This window comes from Haliotis asinina, chromosome 12, assembly GCF_037392515.1.
Source record: "Haliotis asinina isolate JCU_RB_2024 chromosome 12, JCU_Hal_asi_v2, whole genome shotgun sequence".
NCBI classification, from domain to species: Eukaryota; Metazoa; Mollusca; class Gastropoda; order Lepetellida; family Haliotidae; genus Haliotis; species Haliotis asinina.
The window spans coordinates 35,367,793-35,391,357 of NC_090291.1; the positions used below are offsets into that span (position 1 = coordinate 35,367,793).

Consider the following 23,565-nt stretch of genomic DNA (forward strand, 5'->3'; position numbering starts at 1 on the left):
ATCCCACTGTGTCGGACCAAAGAGGAAGGTCTCAATTCGACTTCTGTCGATGGAAGAGACTGTATAACGGCTGTACCTCTTATGCTTTAGCCGCTAATTGCACGGGTGGTTGTATAAACCATTTACCGTGGCGAAGAGCAGATATCTCTGTGTGGTCATCTCTGTTGGTCAACCAGCTCCAGGATACGTTAGCCACGGTGGCCCCCGGTCAGCATCGAGAAAACGAACGTCAAGCCGATCTGTCTTTGTCAAGCGCTTATTGAACGGGAGTGATTAAACTGACATGATCCGATCCATGCTCAATGCCATTGTGGCAGCATGGCATTTAGTTTCAGCTGGCGACTTGGTCGTGGTGTCGTGTGACCAGTCTCAGTTCGCACATACACCATTATCACCATCTTCCGACTGTGATCGCCAACTGGACATCCACGATATATTCCGGAGCCAATGACGTCATTTCAATCTATTTCAGTCCGTGTTCGCTGCGATATATCCGTCAATCGGAACGTCATGCGTCTGCAGCAGAGACTCAGCAGATCTTCGCGTGACATTACTGACACGTGAATATGAGCCTCCTGTAATCATCGACAAAGGAGTCAAGGTGGTCCTTCTTAATAACTCAAGATGCCATTGTGATCCTTCATAATAAACCAACAAGAAACAATCCCAAAACATCTCAAAATTCAACAATTCAGACTTCTTATTTTATACCCATTCTTCACATCACCGAAAGACCTACCTGGTGTGTCGAACTCGGGCATAACTCGAATTCCTCGGAATCGGGCATAGTCGATAATTTCCGCGATGTCCTTCTGGGTGTATACAAAAGTCGGATGGAACGCACCCTGAAAACACAAAAACCAAATACCTATTATTTGGCAGAAAAACAAGAAAAAGGAGAAAACTGTCTGGAGCTGTCTGCGTGATTGTATTACAGCAAGCAATCAACTCAACACAACACAACAGAGGACAACACAATGAGACACAATAGAATCCAATTACTGGCCAAACACTTAACCTACACGGTAACTATTGGCAATAATTTCGGTATCGATTCCGAGGCAGTCATGTCTGGGATCGGCGTTGAGAAACAGTTGAAGTCAATTGCATGGTCTAAGACTGTCTTCCACAAAAAGCATGAAAGAAAATGCAAGTCTGGATGAACAAACAGCTCAAGTCATAAAACACGACTATCACTAACGGTACCAGCAACTGAAGGCTTAAGGAAAGCCCATGCCCCTCCACTGGGAAATATCGCCTTGCGTTTCTCGGTCGAGTTTGGACTATCCACGGAGATTAAAAAGGGAGACACATTTCTTCAAATGGAGATGAGCCCATTTCGCTGCATTAGCCCACAACACCTCAAGTGATTAAAACAATTTTTACAAAGGTCTTAAAGGGTTGTGGGCTCCAGGCGAGGAATGTTATCAAATTTTATAAGGTGTAGAAATGGCGCGTGTCAAGGAAATGGCGTACTTAAGCCAAAATTCATTGTTCCCAGCTAGTCGTGGTTCAACATGAAAGAATAAAAAGTCCAATCGTTCAACATAATGGATATTCACTATAATGGCCGCCACGGAAAACATGTACCACAACGGGACATCCGGGCATTTTCTGGTTTAAGCCTTTTCCCGACTGATTTAGAACAACGATTATTCCAATATTCGTTCCTTCTCGGATCTTATTCCAGAAATAGTGAGACCACTTTTAGACTATATCTCAACAGGCGAACATTTTCGTGTGAGGGTGTGTGGTCGAGTAAAGTCATGTTTGACTGTCGAGCTATTTGGAACCACAACTGGTTCCTGAATATACGCTTCTAACGGGAAATAAGTACCGGAAGTAAGCTTGGGTAAGGAACTTGTGGACTTTTGTTATTACTGAGTGAGTGAGTATAGTTTTACGACGCTTTTAGCAATATTTCAGCTACATCACGGTTGGGGACACTAAAAATGGGCTTCACACATTGTACTCATGTGGGGAATCAACCTGGACCTTAGAACGCTTTAACCACTTTGCTACCCAGCTGCCCCCTTTTATTACTAAACAAAATACGTTCCGAAACAAAACATCCTGCACCTTCTTGCTGACTTCACAGTCCCTGAACCACGTTATTTTCCCTTTCTTGCAACGCTATAAGCCTAACATGTAGCAAGTCTCGATTTCCTCAGGTTCAGAATTTCCCATCTCAAGGGGATCCTTTTTAACTTAAATGGTATCTTTGTTGCTATCAAAATGACATATTCAAAGACTAAGTGATAGTGTATTATGCGTGATATCCAGAAAACGATAGTTTTCGCGAAATAAACAATCCCCATGTGACCACACGGATTCTCCATGACGCCCAAGGGTCGCAGCAATGGAGAAATGTCATGTTAGAAGCCGACGTCACTACCAGCGAAGGAGACCTCCTGGGAGAGAGTCAGTTTCACCACGATCTAATTTGACCCAGTTAATTTGCCATATACGGTCATTTTCCATACTCTGCTCTTATTTCTTGTGAGTCCGCCATTATTTTGTCTTAAAGAGCTTCGAAAGAAATGTACGCAGATGTTTTCTGTGGAACAACCGATATAAACATCAAGATATCTGTCAAGCTGCTCATTTTGCGCAATAATATATGGGGCTGAAGTAAAAACGCGTTTTAGTCTGCAAAAGAGATATGGACTGTGGTATGTTTTATTTCCACGACGCTTACAGGGTGTCAACGCCAACTTGAGTGAGAGAGTTTTAAGCAACATCCCAGCAATATCACGACAGGGGACACCAGAAATTGGCTACACACATTTGTACTAAAGTGGAGATTTGAACCTGGGTCTTCAGCTTGACGAGTGAACGCTTTAACCACTCTTCTACCGGGCCAAGACGTACCAGTCTCGATTATTCGCAGAACCTGATCGTTTCCTCATACAAGAGTGAGTGAGTTTAGTTTTACTCCGCACTCAGCAATATTGCAGCTGTATGACGGCGGTCTGTAAATAATCGAGTCTGGACCAGACAATCCAGTGATCAACATGAGCATCGATCTGAGCAATTGGGAACTGATGACATGTATCAACCAAGTCAGCGATTCTGACCACCCGATCCCGTTTGTCGTCTCTTACGACAAGCATAGTCGCCTTTTATGGCAAGCATGGGTTGCTGAAGGCCTATTCTACCCGGGGACCTTCACGGGTCAGGGATGACACCGGGTGTTGATTCCATTTTATAGAAATAATATTTATTGGTTTCTTCTGAGACGCGGAGGTAAAATAGTTCTGGATTTTCAACATCTTGTAACCGAATTTCACTGATAAGATAACCCTGTTCTACATTTATATTCACTTGTGTTCTCAAGTACCCTCTTATAAAAAATACGACCACATGCTTCAAGTGAAAAATACTAAGACTGCTGTAGTGTAAAAGACTCAGGTCAATCAGTTATTTAATCAGATTTTGTGTACATCCTTTATTATTTTACCTCAAACATAAAAGTCGCCTTCTGATTGATTGGGCGCTATTCTATTAGTAAGGGCTACCTCTAACGGTAGTTTACTTGTATGAGAAGTGGTTGAGTGGGGTTTTACGCCGCGTTTAGCAACATTCCAGCAATATCACGGCAGGGAAGACCAGAAATGGGCTTCACACACTGTACCCCATTGCCCCTTAGTGGGTGTGGGTACGTTTCGTTTTCCATCACACTCAGCAACATTCAGGCTAAATGACGGCGGTCTGTAAATAATCGTATCTGGTCCAGACAATCCAGTGATCTGCTGCAGCTTAACATCTAGGGATGACCATAACGAATAGTCAAGTAAGAGTGCTTATTTTAAGTAAAATCAAAACAAAGTTTCAGCATTTCCCTTCTTTCGCTCACCGCGTTGCACGCATCGTTACCAACAACCCAAAGAATTAAGATCGACTACTGAACCATTATAAAGTTCGAAGAAGGTGGCTGGATGTTAGTCCAGAGAAAAAAAATACTACCTTTATTGACTTTGCTTATTTTTTTACGCACACTACACACAAAATAGGCATCGCTTTGATAAAAGTAATTTCAAATAATCTCCTTTTTTCAGCACTACGATCACAGATCTGCCAGAATGTGTAGCAAGCCATACTGGCTGAAATAGCATTTATTAAAGTCTCGTAAATTTTCTTTTCCAAAATACGGGGATTTTGGTCTGAGAGTAGTTTGTTTTGCGTTTGGAGTTTTTACACTAATTCACCCGATCTTGAAATGTCCATGTGAAAAAACGTTTAAATGTTGAATCCGGATCTGCTAAAACGAAGGCAACGAGAAGACATAATGATCACTTCTCCACAATGTTTAACAAACAAGAGTTCAAGTCACCTGATTAGGGAATAGTGCTTATTTCACTTGGCATAAATCAATCAAAGTCACGCCCCTTGGTGGGCAAAAAGATCCCAAACAGCTAGGAAAAAACACAGACATCAATCTTAGCAGGCTCATTCAGGAAAATGTCGAGTTTGGGCTTCCATGGCAGATCAATCTAAATCCGCTACGGGTCTAACTAAAACATTCAAAATCGAAACTTGGATAAAAACGAAACAGGAAACGGAGATGAAATTTTACAGAGCATCACATTTTATGAATGGTGGTTCTGCAGCCATAGTAGCACGGATACAACCAGGAAATTAGAATGGAAACAGTAATGTCTCCAAACTGGAAGCGAATTTGTTGTAAAGAAATGAGTAAAAATTGAGGCAAAAATCCACTCATGACTGTGTTGTGGGGAGTGGAAATTGAATCATACTGAATTAGGACCAGGGCCTCCTTTCACCAAACACTGACGTGATCGTAAGTCACTAAGGTAACCTTGGTGGAATGTTAAAGAATGGGAGTTAATATTAACCTTCACACTGATGGTCATTATGCATATGACTGGCTAGGACAGCGAGAAGTGTTTAAATGCCAATTATTTCAGTTATATCTAGTCCGTTAAGTGTAATGTTCAAAATGAACCCTCTCCAACAGACACAGTGTTGACTTTTCCACTTACACGAATCAAACATGAGATGGTGTGAACAAATCGAGGACCACTAACTATTTGAAACTGGGATTCGAACACGCGGATCCAGACACAAGATCCATTATGAATAGCAAGTCGATGCACCATCACCAGTGAGTGGGTGAGTTTTACACCGCTTTTAGCAATATTCCAGTAATACCAGGGCGGTGGACATCACAAATGGGCTTCACACATTGTGCAGGAATTGAACCCGGTCTCCAGCGTGACTGGCGAATGCTTTAACCACTAGGCTAAATGTCGGGTTCGAACCGTTATCAGAGAACATTGGCACCCATAGAGCGAAACTGCGGATGCGTTCAAAATGAAAGGTACCCCTGCAGCCACTAGTAGTAGTAGTAGTAGTAGTAGTAGTAGTAGTAGTAGTAGTAGTAGTAGTAGTAAGAAATACTCTGTAAATAATTGTGTCCTGACCAGACAATCCGGTGATCAACATCATGAGCAGTGATCTACGTACAGACCTGACCACGCGATCCCGTAAGTCGCCTCTTACGACATGCATGGGTTGCTGAAGAGCAATTCTTGCTTCACAGTTTAGTGTTAATGTGGGTGTGGTAGTGATAATGGTAGAGATAGTGGTAGTGGTTGTGGTAGTACATACCTTGCGGCTGAGATCGGGGAAGACTTCACTCTGGTACGGGAAGGATTGGTCATCAACAATGTGCCAGTGCAGAACGTTCATCTTGTTCTGTTCCATCCCATCCTGGTGGAGAACAATCACAGTCAATCATCAACAATCACAGTCAATCATCAACAATCACAGTCAGTCATCAACAATCACAGTCAATCATCAACAATCACAGTCAATCATCAACAATCACAGTCAGTCATCTCATCGTTAAAAATATATTGATGGTGAGTGTGGCGATTGGGTTCTTCTCCAAAGTCTTTTAGCAATATTTGGGCACTTGTCCTTCGCGTATATACATGTCATCAGGCAAGGCAACAACTAATAGCTTACAATAGACCATGCACAGCCCCTTTGTGATAAACCAATACACAATTTACTCATCACCGCTGCCATAACTACTTAACTCACAAAATACTATTTAATACAACATTATGCTTGTAGTTCCGTATGGAAGCTCATATGTCACAGAGATACTTTATGGGTGGGTATTTTTTAACTCTGACCGTGCACGAGAGGGAACAGCGTTTTCTTACCAAGATATCAAATATTGTCTCTTTGAAGAAGAAATGCCTAGAGGAATCCACCAGAATACCCCTGTGTGGGAATCTCGGGTAATCACTAATCACAGTCTCCTTCACGAACAGCTGAAACAAGGAGAGGCGTCTTATATGCATTGATCACACATTTCTTAAGAAAAATATATTTGTCGGTAATTTTTATCACTAATGCACTGAAGTTAATTTTAAGTATTTCTCACATTACTTATTACTTGTTTATGAAAACAGAAAACAGTTGGCATGAACTGATGTGCTTGTGACTATATATCGTTAAATATTTGTGTTTGGTATAACGTTCACACTGTGCTTATATGGATTTGTATATTGGCCTGAGGATTTACAGATAAACGTTTTCATTTCAGTAATATTTTACCATCATCACGAAAGATGGCGTCACAAATGTGTCAGTTCCTCAAAGTTTTGACTTATGATCAACAAAGGCAAGGCAATTTATTCACCAGAATCGAAATCTCCTTTACAACAATACAGTAAAACATAAGTAATATTTACATTAGCATTTTTGGCTCGGTCATCTGGGTCCTCGCCATCGAGTCCCCGCCAGACGATGTGGCTGAACGTCTCGAGGCCGCGCAGCGCCCCCCAAACCTCATTGGCCCAGATGAACGCACGTGCTTTCTTTACAACCAGATCATCTGAAATAAAAATTGAAGTGAGTGAGTTTTGTTTCATGACGCACTCAGCAATATTCCAGCTAAAAGGTGGCGATCTGTAACATAATAGTTCCTGGACCATACAATCCAGTGATCAACAGACGAGTTGAAATAGTCAGTGAAATACCAGAACTTGGCCACGCTGTACCCGCTATGCTACCCCACGGCCCCTGTACCCACTAGGCCACCCCACCGCTCCTGTACCCAACTAGGCTACCCCACCGCCCCTGAGCTGAAATAAAGAGACTTAATATGTCATATCTAGGTAGAATAGGGATAGATAATTATCGAAACTATCAATCATTGTAACTAGTGGGCATATCTATGAGTGACGTTTTAACATAGTTTTTGCAAAGGTGAGTGAATGTTGTTTAACATCGCAATCAAAGCATTCTAGGTATCTATAAAATGTCACGCGGGCTAGGAATAATGCTGGTTGATTCGTCTGAAACTATAATTGTCCCGTGGTGCTGATAATGCATGTGTTTCCATCCGATCACCATTTTACACCGTTATGGAGATGGGTTACGACACAAAGCGTTGTTTCCACGAGATACGTACCCGAAACGCATCTGGGTATCTTTAAGTGGATACACGCAACTACAGGATACCCGGACTCCTCAAGGTATCCGTAAAGGGTACCTTAATTCTAAGACTTGACATCTGCCAAGACTTCATATCTAGCAAAGTGTCAAATGCTGTGTAAGAAGACGGGTTTTATTGGGCTTTTAACAATGTCCCAACAATATCCCAGACGTTTCACTCATTGTATCCATGTGGCGATTTGAACCCGGGCTATCGACATGACCACCCAACCGCCCCATTAACGGAAAACATGATCACAGTAAGTATAGCGCTGGTATTTGGTTCAGGTGGACGTAAATCAATCTATCCATCCATCTATCATATATCATGTTGCTTCATCGATCGGTGAACAAAGACGTATAAGAACGTATCATTGCAAGTAAGAAATAAACAAACTTTAAAGCGTAAGAAGTTCCAAAGAAGATCAATAAAGAATAAAGTCTCAGTCTCTGTGTTCATAAACAACGTAAAACGCGTTGATCGCAAGACTACATAACGGCATCATGCGTGTAATAACAGATCTCCTCAACAAAAGAAGCGATCAGATATATTCAAGAGAGATCAATCTATCAAACCGCTTCATAACTCTCCACTGGCGCGTCTACTGCACTTGACGAACGTGCTAATTTCATTCCGTTTCTAAGGGACTATCTTTACAACATGGCGCATTCACATATAACATGAAGGGTTATTGTATCGCTGCGCCTGGTGAGCTATTCCATTACAGCCGGATGACCTCTGCTGCTACTCGGCTCTACAACAAATATGACATTCTGGTGTCAAGCTCTTTGATATTTTCCTCAAACACCGACTGGGCTGTAGAGGGACCTGGATGTTTGAGCTCAAAAGCCTCGTGTGAGCATCAGTAACAGAGATGAAAATGAAACATGGAGAACGGGGGGATTATTTTGTTACGGAAGGATATGCAGCAATAATCAAGCCGTGTTCACATCGAAAATATTTCATACACTTAAGCCATATCATAAAACAACGAGAATGTGGCATTCGGTTTTCAGAGCGGCGTATTTCATCAGTGTGCTTACTGCAATTCTTGACTAGCATTTAACATGCATATTCTGTATAGTGAATATTCAGTGATAATGTCAAAACTTAGATGTTCTGGAAGACACCGGAGAGCATTTTTGTTAAGGCGTTCTACCATTGCCAATAAGACGCGAGTTGAATTCCCCATGAAAGGTACACTAGCACACGTTTCTGCTGACCCCATGCGTCGTAAAACCATACTTACACCTGACGAATGAATGTGATTGTTATGTTTTCTTATTTCTTACTATTACCATTACTTTCAAATAACACTTTAAAAATGAAAATGTTTGAAAAACTTACAAGATTCATCGGAGTCGACCGAGGGGAACTTCTGACAAGGCTTTCGAATCTTGATGTCGACTTTGGCGATGACGTGAGCCTTTGTATACATGTCTTTGTCGTACTTCAAGGATGGGTCGTCGATGTTGGTGCCGGGAGCGTTCTGCAGATTGTCATACATGTCCTCAACAGCATCCTCTAGAACCCGCGTTCGGTACCTTTCGACAGCGTCCTGGATGATGTCACAAGTCTCCCCGACGACCTTGAACGTGAACAGGTCTTTGTCGAGTTTGTAGACCCTCTTCTCCTTCTTGACGTAGTATTGAGGTAAGGGCCATGGCTCGCCGGTGGTGGAGTGTGGAGCGCGCCGTACCTTCATCTCCGCACCACCGTAGTCGTCGAAGGTGATGGCGAAGTCGCTCCAGTCCCATGTTAGTCTGATGCCTCCTATTTCACGCTGCTGACGCTGGTAGTTGTTGCCTTGGTCGTTCATGTTCATGCCTCCACCGTTGAAGTTTTGATACCCTCCTCCGCCGTTGTTACCGTTGAAGGGCTGTGGGTTGTTGTGGTATCCTCCATCATCAACGTTTTGGATTATTCCCCTTTGATCTCCGTTGTCAATGTTTTGCTTGTTGTCACTTCCGGTCTCAACCGGACGCTCCAACCTTGCTGACCTCTGTCTGTCATCCTCTGCTATGGCGTCTGCTCTTCTGTCATTCTGACCTTGACCCGCGTCTTGCTGCATAGGTGGCGCTGCTGTCTGCACGGGCGGGACATTGACTTCTTCTCTGACCTGAGAATTACCCTGAGCCTGCAAACTGGCCTGATTCTGCTGATTGGCTTGATTACCAGCATTGAATTGATTCAGCTGATTGCCTTGGATAAACTGATTACCTTGATTCTGCTGATTCTGTTGATTGAGGTTGTTTTGCTGGTTGACCTGCTGACCTTGAGCACCATTACCAACAGCCTGAGGTGGATATACATGAGCCTCGTTCTGAACTCGAGCCTGGATGTTACTCGATCCAGGTTGGACCACAGGATCCTGTTCCTTGTGACCATGAACACCCTGACCCGCATTAAACTGATTTTGATTGGATGCTACATTTTGAATATTTCCTTGGTTTGGGTTGTTCCCTACTACTTGCCCCCCAAGTACTCCCGTATGAATTTGTTGGTTATTGTTAAAGTTTCTATTGTTGTTGTTGTTGTTGTTGTTGTTGTTGTTGTTGTTCTGGGGCCATGCTGCAGCCCCTGCCAGGTTCTGCTGAGCAAACTGATCAGAGTTCTGGTTGAACTGTTTCACGAGGTTCTGCTGTTGCTGACCCTGTTGCCGCGGGACATTATTCCACTGGTTGCCTTGGTTACCAGCATTTCCAGCATTGACATTTAAATAATTTCCGTTCTGATCTGAAATGTAGCACACGAATTACGTGAGAAGTGAAATTTTCATCTGAAATCTTTCAGAGATCAAATACAAGGTGGAAATGATTCAATCTCGTCTGTAAATTGAGCTCGTCTTAGTTTGTGCAATGACAAGATACTGTCGAAAATTGTCTCTGTTCGCAGAAAGTATTATGAGTATGTCACCAGGAAGTAACAGAATCGTGAAGATGCCACCTCTGTCAATACTGACAGTCCCTGTTTCGTGTGCTGTCTCCCACCATTTCAGTCAGAAAATCTATCTACATGTTTAAAAAAATAATTACACTTACTTCCAACCTGTCCGTTATTTGGCTGATTTTGAAACTGGCACAGCGATTGACCAATCACAGTCACCAAGACAAACAGTATACACGCTTCCATCGCACAGACTCGTTTCTGCAAAAAAGGAAATATTAATTATATAAAGATGTAATTAGTTGAGAATGAGTAGAAATTTTCTTGAGTTAATATGCAGACTTTCACACAGGCACTTAAGAATAGGCTTAAAAAGAATCATTTGCACTGACAACTCTCAGTGTGACTACTTGAAGATGCGTTCAGATTTATTTAGTCACAGGTACTTATGACTGTAGGAGGAACAGTGAAATTTAGGCTTGCAGTAATCCTACAACACCATTTCAGCAACACCCTACCAGGTCTGAGGATCGAATTCGGATCTTAGCAAAACGAGCCACCTTGACCCAAGAGTGAGTGCGTGAGTCTAGTTTGAAAGGCTTTTATCCACATTCCAGCAATATCATGGTGGGGTCACCAGAGATGGGTTTCACATTCTGTACCCATTGGGGAAATCGTATCCAGGTTCAACGAACGCTTTAACAACTGTGCTACCTGGACGCCCAAGAATACCCTTAGGGACAGATAATGTCTGATTCTCTAGTCCACCCACAGCATGCGAATCTCAATGATATCTAACTAACCAGTTTACTACTGCGAACCAAACCAACGAATCCAAAGAGAGAGATACAGACGCACCACCCCGGCAAACTCACATGCTGTGTTTTCCAATTTAATACTTACTCAAGCAAACGAATAAGAGAGAAATGCAGTGAGGGAGGTTTGTTTTACGCCATACTCAGCAATATTCCAGCTATATGGCGGCGGTCTGTAAACAATCGTGTCTGGACCAGACAATCCAGTGATCAACAGCATCAGCATAGACCTGCGCAACTGGGAACTGATGACGTGTCAACCAAGTCAGCGAGCCTGGCCACCCGATCCCGTTAGTCGTCTCTTACGACAAGCATAGTCGCCCTTTATGGCAAGCGTGGGTTGCTGAAGGCCTATTCGACACCGGACCTTCACGGGTCGGGACGACATAGAAGTACAAGTACTTTTCTAGGTAGCTTCACAAGGCATGAATTGCATTGTGGTTGAAATACTGGAAATAAACAGAGGAACATTTGTACTTTCATGTCGTCCCTTTTCCGTGTCCATGGGTGTTTGTTTACATCGATCTATGAATACGGTGATCCCAATAAGTGTGTACTTTCTGTTGTGTTGTTAAATGCATATTCCTATCAGTAATTATCATAACATGCGTGTAACACGTGTTGGCGTACAAAAACTCAATACATTTACATCAAAATAGATGCAATACAAGGTCGTTAATAGAATGTTATTTACATTGTCGAATAACTCATACATTTGTTATTTGCCAGTTAATTCAATCTGATACTAAAAGCTCGAGTGTTGCCGTGGAATATTGCACATGCATAGGTGTTTACTCGGTGTCAGTACGTGGAATCAGAGGCTTGTAAACAGAGGACATAGACTTCAGCTTGGTTGCTAAGTCTCTGAGTGAGTGAGTGAATGAGTGAGTGAGTGAGTGGTTGAATGGGTGAGTGAGTGGTTGAATGGTTGAATGGGTGAGTGAGTGGTTGAATGGGTGAGTGAGTGTTTGAATGGGTGAGTGAGTGGTTGAATGGGTGAGTGGGTGAGTGAGTGGTTGAATGGGTGAGTGGCCGACATTTTTCGGCACATCGGCGAAATTTCAGTTATACTGTGACGAGAAAAATATCACTGTGATAGTAATACACAGACCTATAAACTGAAAAGGAACTCCAGTCAGATGGGTAATTCAGCACCTGAGAAAATCTAGACTTGCCTCATTTGGTGCTTCAGCTTTGCAGGGAGGGCTCGGCCGTCGGGGAAATAACGTGGTTCAGGACTGTGAGACTAGCCAAAAACATGTGTCAAACACGTCGGTGTATCCCGAACGGTGATAAAGTGATGTATCTGAATTACAGACAGGATAGTCCTACTTTGTCTCAGTTGCTATCAGCTGTTTTATAGGCATGATTTGCCCGTGCAAAGTACTTAAGAGCAGCTACTAGCCTGACTCACAGTCCCTGAACCACATTATTTCCTACAGTGTCTGGCTCTCCCTGCAATGCTATAGCCCTGTATGGAGCAGAGTCTAGATTTCCTCAGGTTCAGGGTCTCCCTGTGCCGCCTTTTCAGTTTAATTGGGTTGTTTTTCACAAACAAAATTCTATGTATTCAGAGACAAAACGCCACTTTAAGTAGCTACATGTTTCATCACTAGTGATGAGTGTCAATGTGTTCCTTGAAGGAAGACACAGAAAGACAAGTATAGCATTACAATGGGGTTCAAAATGCTTTGAGCCACTTGCCACAGGGCAAGTGATTTTAAGAAAGTGACTAACGTTCCACTTGCCCTGATTTTTATGACATGATGATGATGATGATGATGATGATGATGATGATGACCGGAATTATGGAAGAATAAAGATGGTGTTGGGGCACAACTGACTTGTCCTGGGCGTCGGGCAAGGGGATTTCTGAACGCCTGAATACAGAAGAAATCCGACTGAACGACGGTCTGAACATCTGGTGTCATCGCTGATGTTCAGTGTGATTCATTTTAAAGCGTTTTAGCCCTTTACTCCAAATGGAATTTATTTTTGGTCACAGTCCAAATTGGATGTTTGGGTGTTCTGTGGCAGTGACCTTTCATATTTACATATTGTTTATTTATTATGTCTGCACTGTCAAGTCAGTCTAAAGTGACGAATATGTTGGATTTACACCAGGGGTGGGGACGGATAGCATAACGGTTAAAGCGTTCGTTCGTCACGGTTCGATTTCCCTCCATGGTACAGTGTGTGAAGCCCATTTCTGGTGTCCCCCGAGGTGATATTACTGGAATATTGTTGTAAAACTAAACTGACTCACCCACCTCACCAGTGGAAAACAAATCTGGGATAAGCCAAACTAGGTATGGCTAAATGAAATATTGATAGGTGTAACAAATGTAAAACCGTCTCGAAACTAAGGAGCACAAATGTGGATCTGAACTCAGAAACTGTCAGGATTATTTACTGCATTTTGGTCATAAGTTTCTGGTGCGACTAAGGGACAGTACTCTGTATACAGAATTGCGGCGCCTTCGATACTGGACGCCGTGCCTCGAAATAACATTTGATACCTAAACAGAATGTATGCCTTCTCCAACATTTACAGAGTGAAAATAAACCCATACACATTCAAGATAGAGATATACGACATATTTACTCCGCTATATATATCAGATCGAATCACAATGCAAGAGTGACCTAAACGCAACGCTACTTGGAAAGTTGAAAGGTTTGTACGGTTTCAAAAGTTAAGGGGGCAGCAGGTAGCCTAGGGGTCAAAGCATCCTCTCGTCACGTCGAAAGCCCGGGTTCGATTCCCCAAATGGCTACAATGTGTAAAGCCCATTTCTGGTGTTCCCCGCCGTAATGGTGCTCGAATATTGCTAGAAGCGGCGTAAAACCATACTCACTTAAATTTTCCAGATGAGGAAAGTAAAACAAAAGACCAAAGCCGAGTCACAAGTTCATCTAGGCAGCATCAAGTGGAGCGATCCCGCTCGGCATATTAACTGCCGTGGCTTGATGCTTTCACACACTACAGCAAATCGGCAGTTAACAGCCAGTCTTTGAAGTTGCCGTTTGACATTTCCGACAGCTTCTGACGAGACTATTCAATCATGGTAGCTATTACAACGGTGTACCATCGCCTGCATGTCAACAGTAAACAGCACATGCGCAGTGGTAACCCGGTGACGTCACGTAAAGAACACTTGGAGGCATGCCGCGGTATTAGAAATGACCTTAGCGCTTACCGTGGTCACAGAAGTCGGTAGTATGTACCACATTCCAAACGGAAGTCTCCATGCTGTGAGATATACTAGTATACCGTGCACATGTACAACGGACTCTTCATTCATAAACATTCATAAGCATAAGCAAGCTGTTACAATCTACTCCGGTTTCACCACGTTCTCACACACTTCAGGGACGGTAGGGTAGTCTAGTGGTTAAAGCGTTCGCTCGTCACATCGAAGACCCGGTTTCGATTCCAGATGGGTACAAAGTGGTGTCCCCGCCGTGATATTGCCGAAATATTGTCAAATCGGCGTGAAACTAAACTTACTCAAAACACTTCAGAAACGTGCATGGTTTTTCTGAGTTTCTATTTTCTGATCCATCACCCAAGGAAACAAATGGTGATTCACGCTGCTTCAGAAGTGGCGGCAGAGCTTTCGAGCATAAGTCCTATCCAGACGTAAGGTGACTGAGTGCGTTCAGTTTTACGCCGCTGTTAGCAATATTCCAGCAATATCTTGGGACACCAGAAATGGACAATCCAACGGTCAACATCTTGGGTATCGGTCTACGCAATTGGGAACCGACGACATGTGTCAACCTAGTCAGCGAGCCTGACTACCCGATCCCGTCAGTCGCCTTACAACAAGCATAATCGCCTTTGATGGCAAGCATGGGCTGCTGAAGACCTGTTCTACACCTCATTTTCATAGGTCTGTTTACTATGCGCAGAGATCTCTGCCATACATCCACACATACGCGTGTATGTTTATACAGCTTTACTACAGTGTGTACCCCTAACAAATCATTAGAATTCATGTGAATTCATATTCAGGCCCAGCTGTCATAATCAACAACCTTACCATTGGTGTTTTTATGATGTTTTTTGTGTGGAATGAATATATAACTGGTCCTGCAATTCGCAGTATCAGCAATTTTTCAGCTATGCGTGGAGGGTGTGGTTGTAGATGTGGCTGTGGCTGGGAATTTAGATGTCGATGTGTACGTGCTAGTGAGCATCAACAACAGTCAATAGTTTTATGCGATATGGTGTAATCCAGAGAAGATGATGGGTGCGCCCATGTGACGACAGCGTAAGCAATGTTCAATGAATATACTCAGGTCTCTTTCTAACTAAATGAACCTAGAGGTTGTGTCTATCAAGCTGCCATACTGCCCACCGGTCTTGTTTTTGTTTGTTGGGCTGCGTGTTGTTTAACACCGCGCCTAGAAATATTCTAGCTATATGGCGACGGTCTGCAAATAATCGAGTCTGGACCAGAAAATCAACAGCAGGAACATCGACCAACGCCGTTGGGATACGATGACCTGTGTCAACCAAGTAAGCGAGTCTGAACATCTGAACCTAGACGCCTCTTCTGACAAGCACTCCTTCACAGACCACTCCTTCACAGACCACTCCTTCACAGACCACTCCTTCACAGACCACTCCTTCACAGGTTTACCTACACGGCAACCTAGGCAAAAACCTCAAAATCTCAGTCGAAAACAACACTATCAACTCCCCACTGAAAGACGCAGACATCTGGAGCCTTTCAATTACCCCATTTCCCAAAGTCTCCCGAAGCTATAAGCATTGAAAACGTGTCCGCTGGATATCTCTAGTGAGATGCTTCAAAAAGCATGTTTATCCTCGGGGATTGTCATAATCAATAAGTGCAATGCATAAATCTGGTGACAGCACTTGGAGCTGAGATGTGGCGAGCTGCTTCCCAGTTGCCGGATACCACTTTAGAAATCAAGCAGAGAGAACATTCTACATCGGGCACACAAGTATCCTGCACTCGAACACGATTTCATGGGACAATGCCGCAAGTATGAATGACACGAAGTGTTTCGTTCCATGAATCCACATTGGCTTTACCAGCACGGAATAAGTCAGTGTTCTGTCTTTAGGGGAGGCAGACCTTGGCTGTTGTATTAGAGCATGACCAGCCAATGGATTTAAAGACCTGGACAACAAGGCCAATAGATGACATTAACAGAAAACATTTCCAGAATAACCAGAAACATATAAAACAATGGTCAATGTCTTGTGAATAGTCATCTCGATTTGAAGCACTGCACCATCTCTTGCATTCGTATCGATTTTTGCTGAAATTTAACACAAGACGAATCGACTGTAAGCGTCACCAGTGCTGTCTAATTCTGACAGTCTCGATACAATACAGACACGCCAGCGTTGGAAAACAAGTGGATTAATACAAATCCCCAATGATCTACATGGACCGTTTTTCAATACAGCATACATTGTGAATGTCATCCCAAGGCCAGTTGCGCCTCATACCCCTACCGCAATGATAAGGGGAAACCAGTCTTATTTCCCCGTAACATGAATTGTCCTCCACCTTTGGGACGGGTGTGGAATATGTATGTAAGTATATATATATATATATATATGTGTGTGTGTGTGTGTGTGTGTGTGTGTGTGTGTGTGTGTTCTGCGATACTTAAGACTAAACCATGTGTTTCACGAATACGTATGCAGCGTACGTACGTACGTACTAAGTCTTAGTCAGACTCTTAAATTGAAAAGGAGCACCAGTGAACAGAGAAGAACCACTGACACGGTTTAGCGCGGTATTAGTAGTACCGTGATATTTGGTCGGTTCGGTATACCGTAATGCAATAAAAAGAAAAAAAACCGTATTTTCGTTTTTCGGTCTGTCATTTCATTAACCTTTCAAAACCTTTTTCTAAAAAGTCTAGAAATCGAATCATTTTGATAAAATCTATGTCGGTTTGATTCTTGTCGGTTTACTGGATTCTGATCATATCTCATATACTGAACCGACACAAGCCGCACCAAAGGCCTTGTACCGTAATATTTATCGTACCGTAATACGTATCGTAGAGCTGTAAGAACTGTTCCGTTTCAACCCTACCATAGAACCGGAGGGAATCCTACTTACTTCATTTAGGGCTTTAGCACTGCAGAGACCGCTAGGCAGTGGGGCAAATAATCTGGTTCAGAGACTGAGGGACAATAATGCAACAGGAAGACAATCGGCTTGTTCATTTTGTTTACAGACAATTATTACCAGTTTTGAGCTTTTCCCTGGCTTGTCAATTCAATATGAGATTACGTAAGTGTGAGTAAGGGAGTTTAGTTTTACGCCGCACTCAGCAATATTCCAGCTATGAGGCGGCGGTCTGTAAATAATCGAGTCTGGACCAGACAATCCAGTGATCAACAACATGAGCATCGATCTGTGCAATGGGGACCCGATGACATGTGTCAACCAAGTCAGCGAGCCTGACCACCCGATCCCGTTAGTCGCCTCTTACGACAAGCATAGTCGCCTTTTATAGCAAGCATATGAGATTAAGAACTAACTATACATTAATCACTGGCATTTTCATCGTTCACGAATTAGTGCTGCCATGGTGCTGCTAAACCGATTATTACAAGATAGAAGAAATGTGCGCACGATCAGCAGTTAACCCTTGGACACAACTCACAGGGCCCGAAAACCCGTATTTGTCGGAGTTTCAAATATATATTCAGCATTTGCTTAAATAATCAAGAAACTCCACACCTTAACTCGGTTTTAATCAACGTCTATTGTGCCAACAACAATGCGCTCGTAGTGCTTGCGCCGACTCGTCACCGTACTAGGAATTCTAGCACAGAAAGATATTTTTTTATAAATGTTTCACTTCCAGCTAAATAATTAGATCCAAACGATATCTGTTTCAGCTTCTCTTAACGATTTCCGGAAACTAGATCAAGACCTTTATTGTCATATAATCAAATGTGGTTTTCACCGCGTACGGCCGTGGAATTACGACTCAAATGAAGCTTTTTATTTCCTTTGTTCTCTTTGACGAGTGGGTACCATCAAAGATTAATCAAACTATCAACCAGTTGTCATTATCGGTTTAACTCGAACGGCAACGAACATCATCTTTATCAAGACATGTTTTTCAGATATTTGTCTAAATAACCTGTCTCTCGTCGGTCTTTGATCCCGTCGGTTGCCAGTTGGCAACTGTGGATAAAATGACGTATGCACCTAATCAAAAGCATCTTTACAAATTGACTTCGACAGTTTAAGTGCATTTGCACCATGATATGAACCAAACTTCAAGCACCAAGAAAAGGGTGTGCTGGCATCATGGTTCAGTCGGTTCAAGTCGAAGCTATATTGTCAAACAAGAATTGATTTTTCAGTAACGCCATGACGATGTATTACAAACAATAGCATTAGCTCGATAATCTTCAGCTCTCAGTGTTGTACATGAACAGTACAAAACATGAACCGTTATATCTTACATAAGTACTGTGAGCGTGTTGGGTGTTACGCCGCTTTTAGCAATATTGCAGCAATATCTCAAGAATCGAACCCGGGGTCTTTGGCGTGACAAGCGAACAATTTAACAACTAGGCTACCCCACCGCACCAAAAGCAGTTACAAGTTGCAGCAACATGACATGAGACCTCAACAGTTCACTTCCACAACTTCTGTCCCGACCTGTGAACACTGAACATACGCATAGCATGCATAATATGCATGCTGATATTTTTAAAACGTGGGAGTGATGTTGCATGGATAATACCTCATGGACGATGTCGATTGCTCCATATCCTTGATTCGCAAATCAAATTATTACCATTGTCCAAGAAACCTTGCATCGTTTATTATCATGATCAGTATCAAGTCATTAGATCGGCAACGTTGAAACTTAAACAACCCGTCCTATCTGATGCGTTTTGTTATTGTGTGTCATAGTCCGTTTTGGTCTGTCATACACCCGTGCAGGCCATGATACCAATATATCGAAGAAAGACAAGTACGTCAAGAAAATGTGGCAAGTGTAGATTACCACGGTTTCTGAAAAAGGACAAAGCCTCTGAGCTAGTTCATCTGAGCTTATTTTTAAACTTTAATTTAGGAACAGTTTTTGTATACATGTTCTTCTCAGAGACTTGAATTCTACCGTCCCCAAGCACGAATGTTCTATACGGACAGCCAGGCACTCAAATCCTTTAAAATGTACTTTCAAAAATGGAATCCAATAAAGGTTTGAACTGGACTGTGTGAACTCTAATCAATACTTATGGGCTCTGATTAAATTTTGAGACTAGATTAATTTAATTATGAGACCGACAGAATCCTGTTGCGATGATGATGATGATGATGATGATGATGTTGATGATGAGTAACGGTATCGTCATATTATGCATCAGCACTCCAGTAAGGATGTCATGGCAATCCGCCATTCATGGCCTTGTGAGACGAGGAAAGTGACACGACCAACGTGGCACAGATTCTCATCCTGCGGTATACGAGTGTATATGCATGACGACACAGACCCACGAGACGGACGCAGCTTGACGTGGGTGATTGATGACGAAAAGTTCAACACTTCAGTGCTATAACATGGTGTACTCTTATGCTATCATGTCAGCTGTTGCTTATCATCCCGTCAAGGACATGGTGTTTCATATAGTGGCATTTTATGGCGTGTGCAAGTAAGTGGGACTAATGTTATATTACCTACCAATTATCGTCAATTATCACAGCTGCACATTATGTCCGCGGTTAGCAGAAATCGTAAGATGAAGTAGGACACATGGCAGATTCTAAACTAGACTTACTCAAGTCTCTAAGGTTGTAATTAATAGTTTAATGATAATTATTAAATAATACAAATAAACAGAGCACATTGTCCCTGTAACAGACTAGCCTCCTACTATCCGCGTATCTCTACAGCCCTCTTTACAGGATAATATTACTATATATCCATGGGCCTAGATTTCAGAGCAGCTTTGGAGCAAGGCTAGACCTGAAATTGATAGACTGTATTTTTTACAAACTTAGCGCCTGTATGTTCATGATATGCAAGTAGTTTCTACGTGCGTATGTATCTGAGGGTCGATCATATATATCCTGAGGCGCGTTTCAGTCACTTCCTTACTGATGCTGATTGTACGGATTCTTCTAACATGGTCACACAACACGGTAGCTGTGCGTTGCTGTGTTCGGAAATACACATACAACCGTCATGCACCAGTGATGTATATGAGACTATATTCAAAGTGCTAACATCCATACCCTAACGCATGCCGAAAGCGTTACATTATTAACTCCGTATGTGAATCAGGTACATGTCGCATGCCATTGACCCTAAACAACATGCATCCATAAGAATGAAGATTTTTATGGATATCAACTTCTTCATAAAGAAATTGATATCCATAAAAATCTTCATTCTTATGTATTTTCACTTCTAAATGACATTCAAAGACTTAACATGCATCCAGTTAAGCATGACTAAGTCTGTCATAGTTCGCAAGTCCAAAATTACTGCAGTCTCTTGACTAGTTTCTATCACACTGTAAGATGAATTAACAGGATTTTAATAAATATTTTCATTTCAGAGGATAGATGTTACTCTGCATCAAAGTGCATCCAAGTTCTTGATCACAGCTGCCAAACATGCAATCCAAACTGCAGATGCACTAGTCACAAAAGGCACAATGAACACAATGCCATCTTATCCTTCCGGGTACCCCTTCACTGCGCATGCTGGACGAACACGTGCCTATGTCTAAACAGAGTGTATATGGTTGTAGACTCCATATTCCAAGTCATGGAAGGAGACAATGATCCAAAGTGCATATGATAGTGCAGTTGAAGCTGTCTCAACCGGCACACATTGGGATTGAAGAATTAATCCGGTACAGACAATGTGCCGGCTTGTAGAGCTGATGATAAATGTACAAACCACCGATGGGACTGAGATTTTATGCCAATGTTGGCAGCTTACCGGATTGGACAGATGCCGGTTTGGGCAGTTTCCATTGTATCCTCTAGTGGAGCAGAGCCTCTTGAAACACAGTGCTTTCAGTATGCGACCAATCCGCTGGTATCACAGCAGTCAATGCAATAGAAATCTGCTGATAGTGTTTGGAGTTCTCGAAAACGAGATGACTTTCAAATAGGAAACAACCAGAAATCGACTTGAAGACACACTGAATTATGTCAGATGCAATCTGTGGCACTTGCCGCAGCATTAGAGTGTTTTTAGTTCTATTTCAGCAATATCACCGTGTCATGTGGGGAATCGAACCTGGGTCTTGGCCGACCGGACGCTTTAACCACTTGGCTACTCAACATTCCCGAAATAATTTGGTAAGAGCAAGTTGGAAAGTATGGACTGAAATAGAAACGCTGAATGTTTGCAGTTTACTTTAGGATAAAGATATGGGGAAATGTACATTTTGGTGCATTTACCAAACGTCTTCACGACTGGAAACCTAAAAATGGTAGCATGTGAGGATCTCACAGTGTGTTGTCTGAGAACATCACACAAGGAATACATGTGAGTACTTCAATGATAGTAAGACCGCCCTTAGGTCAATTGTGGCACTGACCAAAGGGAGATAAAATGAACAAACAGGCTTGACCCTCTATCGCTTACTACATCCAACTCAGGCTTTGATCTCAGATCTCAATTGTTCTGCGTCTTCCTCATTAGCTCCAATATGCAGACAGTTGTCTGCAGACAGTTGTCACTACATCGTCCTTCTGTCTGGAAGGAAATGATCGTCGTACGCGGAGTCGTACAACTGACGTTGTGTGAAACGTGGTGAATCATTAATGGGATCCTTGGTTGTTCGGCATCGTCTCTGTCGCGGCGTCTACGAGGGAGTTAGCAGAACGTGGCAGCCGGACTGAGGCCAGAGCGTATCAAATGCCCTTGGTGCTGCCAAAATGTCTTCAACTGCCATCAAAAATAAAGAATCTTTTGTAGAGCAGCGGTCGGGGCTTACACCTGAACTAATTACCAGATCGTCGCTTGTACGCTATTATCGTCTGTGGGGTGATGGAGACAGGAGCACAAAGAAGTCGATGGCGGTGTGTTGGTGCCACCGTCCCAGTTAATCACACCTCGGATAATTGTCCAGATAATTGCCGGGTTCTTTGTTGGGTTAAAGTATCGTCAGCTAAGACTCCCAGAGCCGGATTCCAGTACCATAGAGGACGTTCATGTTGTAGATGTGCCTGTAAATGCAGGCATGAAGCTTCAGAGTCGATGTGTTCACCGTAGTTAAACGTAAACGCAATATCTGAACAAAGGGGCGTAACTGATCGATCCTACAAAGGAGACGTACCAAAACAAGGGGACGTAACTGATCTTTCTGATCAAGGCTACGTTACTGATCTATCTAACCAAGGGGACGTAACTGATCTTTCTAATCAAGGCTACGTGACTGATCTATCTGACCAAGGGGACGTAACTGTTCTTTCTAATCAAGGTTACGTGACTGATCTATCTGACCAAAGGGACGTAACTGATCTTTCTGATCAACGTTACGTGACTGATCTATCTGACCAAGGGGACGTTACTGATCTATCTGACTACGATATACAGCACTGTGTCAAACACTACTAGCCAATAACGAGGGGCGTACACTGAAAAAGTTTGGTCACTTACACCTGACATAGGGGATCTACATTTTTTTTATTTACAATTAAAAATATTTAGTAGATTTATCGGAGTCAATCAATGTTGATATGATATTATTGAATGTTTTGAGAGTGCATCACCATTTGCACTTCCTGACAGCCATAGTTATTTGGAATGTAGTTGCTGTTGAAAGATGATTGGTATATGGCATGAAATTTTCATTTTAAAACAAAGGACTAGAAACAAACACTAACAAATGTGTGGTGCAAGATGAGAGTCAAAATTTATGTTTTAAGTGATTTCTCGAAATTCTTGAAAAAACGTCAAAATCAAGAATGGGACCCCATGCACGTGTACGTGGGGCTACTGCGTTGTGCACGTGCATATCATGCGTTGTGTTTAGGGTTGGTAATAGAGGGAAATGGTGGTGCGTTCATAAGATGTCTGTCCTTGAAACATTCGTTAACGTTTACACTTCCTATCCATATTGAAATTTCATTATCCCCTTCTTTTTGAAGAGTATATAAAATCTGATGTGAGTGGTTTAATGGACAGAACGTATTACCTGTGAGCGGCTTATGGTGGTTCGGTCCTCGGATCAGTGTACCAAATCACATTAAAGCATGGTACATGTCATCTACCTGGCGCTCGTGTGTCTCCTGTCTCTCATACGCTCAACTCCACCCCTCTCTCTAACAAGTCGATATATAAATAGGATAATCTTGGAAGTGAATAAAACCCAAATTCACATTACAAATCACTCCTTTG

General features: G+C 42.6%; 1 protein-coding gene across 4 annotated transcripts in view; it reads right to left on the minus strand.

The window, feature by feature from the left end:
* Positions 1-23,565, minus strand: part of LOC137257601 (uncharacterized) — a 118,692-nt gene that overhangs the window by 20,108 nt on the left and 75,019 nt on the right. For all 4 annotated transcript variants that reach the window (XM_067794923.1, XM_067794921.1, XM_067794922.1 and 1 more), the window contains exons 3-8: positions 10,516-10,621; positions 8,822-10,210; positions 6,729-6,871; positions 6,195-6,305; positions 5,632-5,733; positions 740-845 (exon numbers count right to left, since the gene is read on the minus strand). In XM_067794923.1, coding sequence (XP_067651024.1) covers positions 740-845; positions 5,632-5,733; positions 6,195-6,305; positions 6,729-6,871; positions 8,822-10,210; positions 10,516-10,606 — 1,942 coding nt within the window. In that variant the 5' untranslated portion in view covers positions 10,607-10,621. The remainder of the gene's footprint in view (positions 1-739; positions 846-5,631; positions 5,734-6,194; positions 6,306-6,728; positions 6,872-8,821; positions 10,211-10,515; positions 10,622-23,565) is intronic.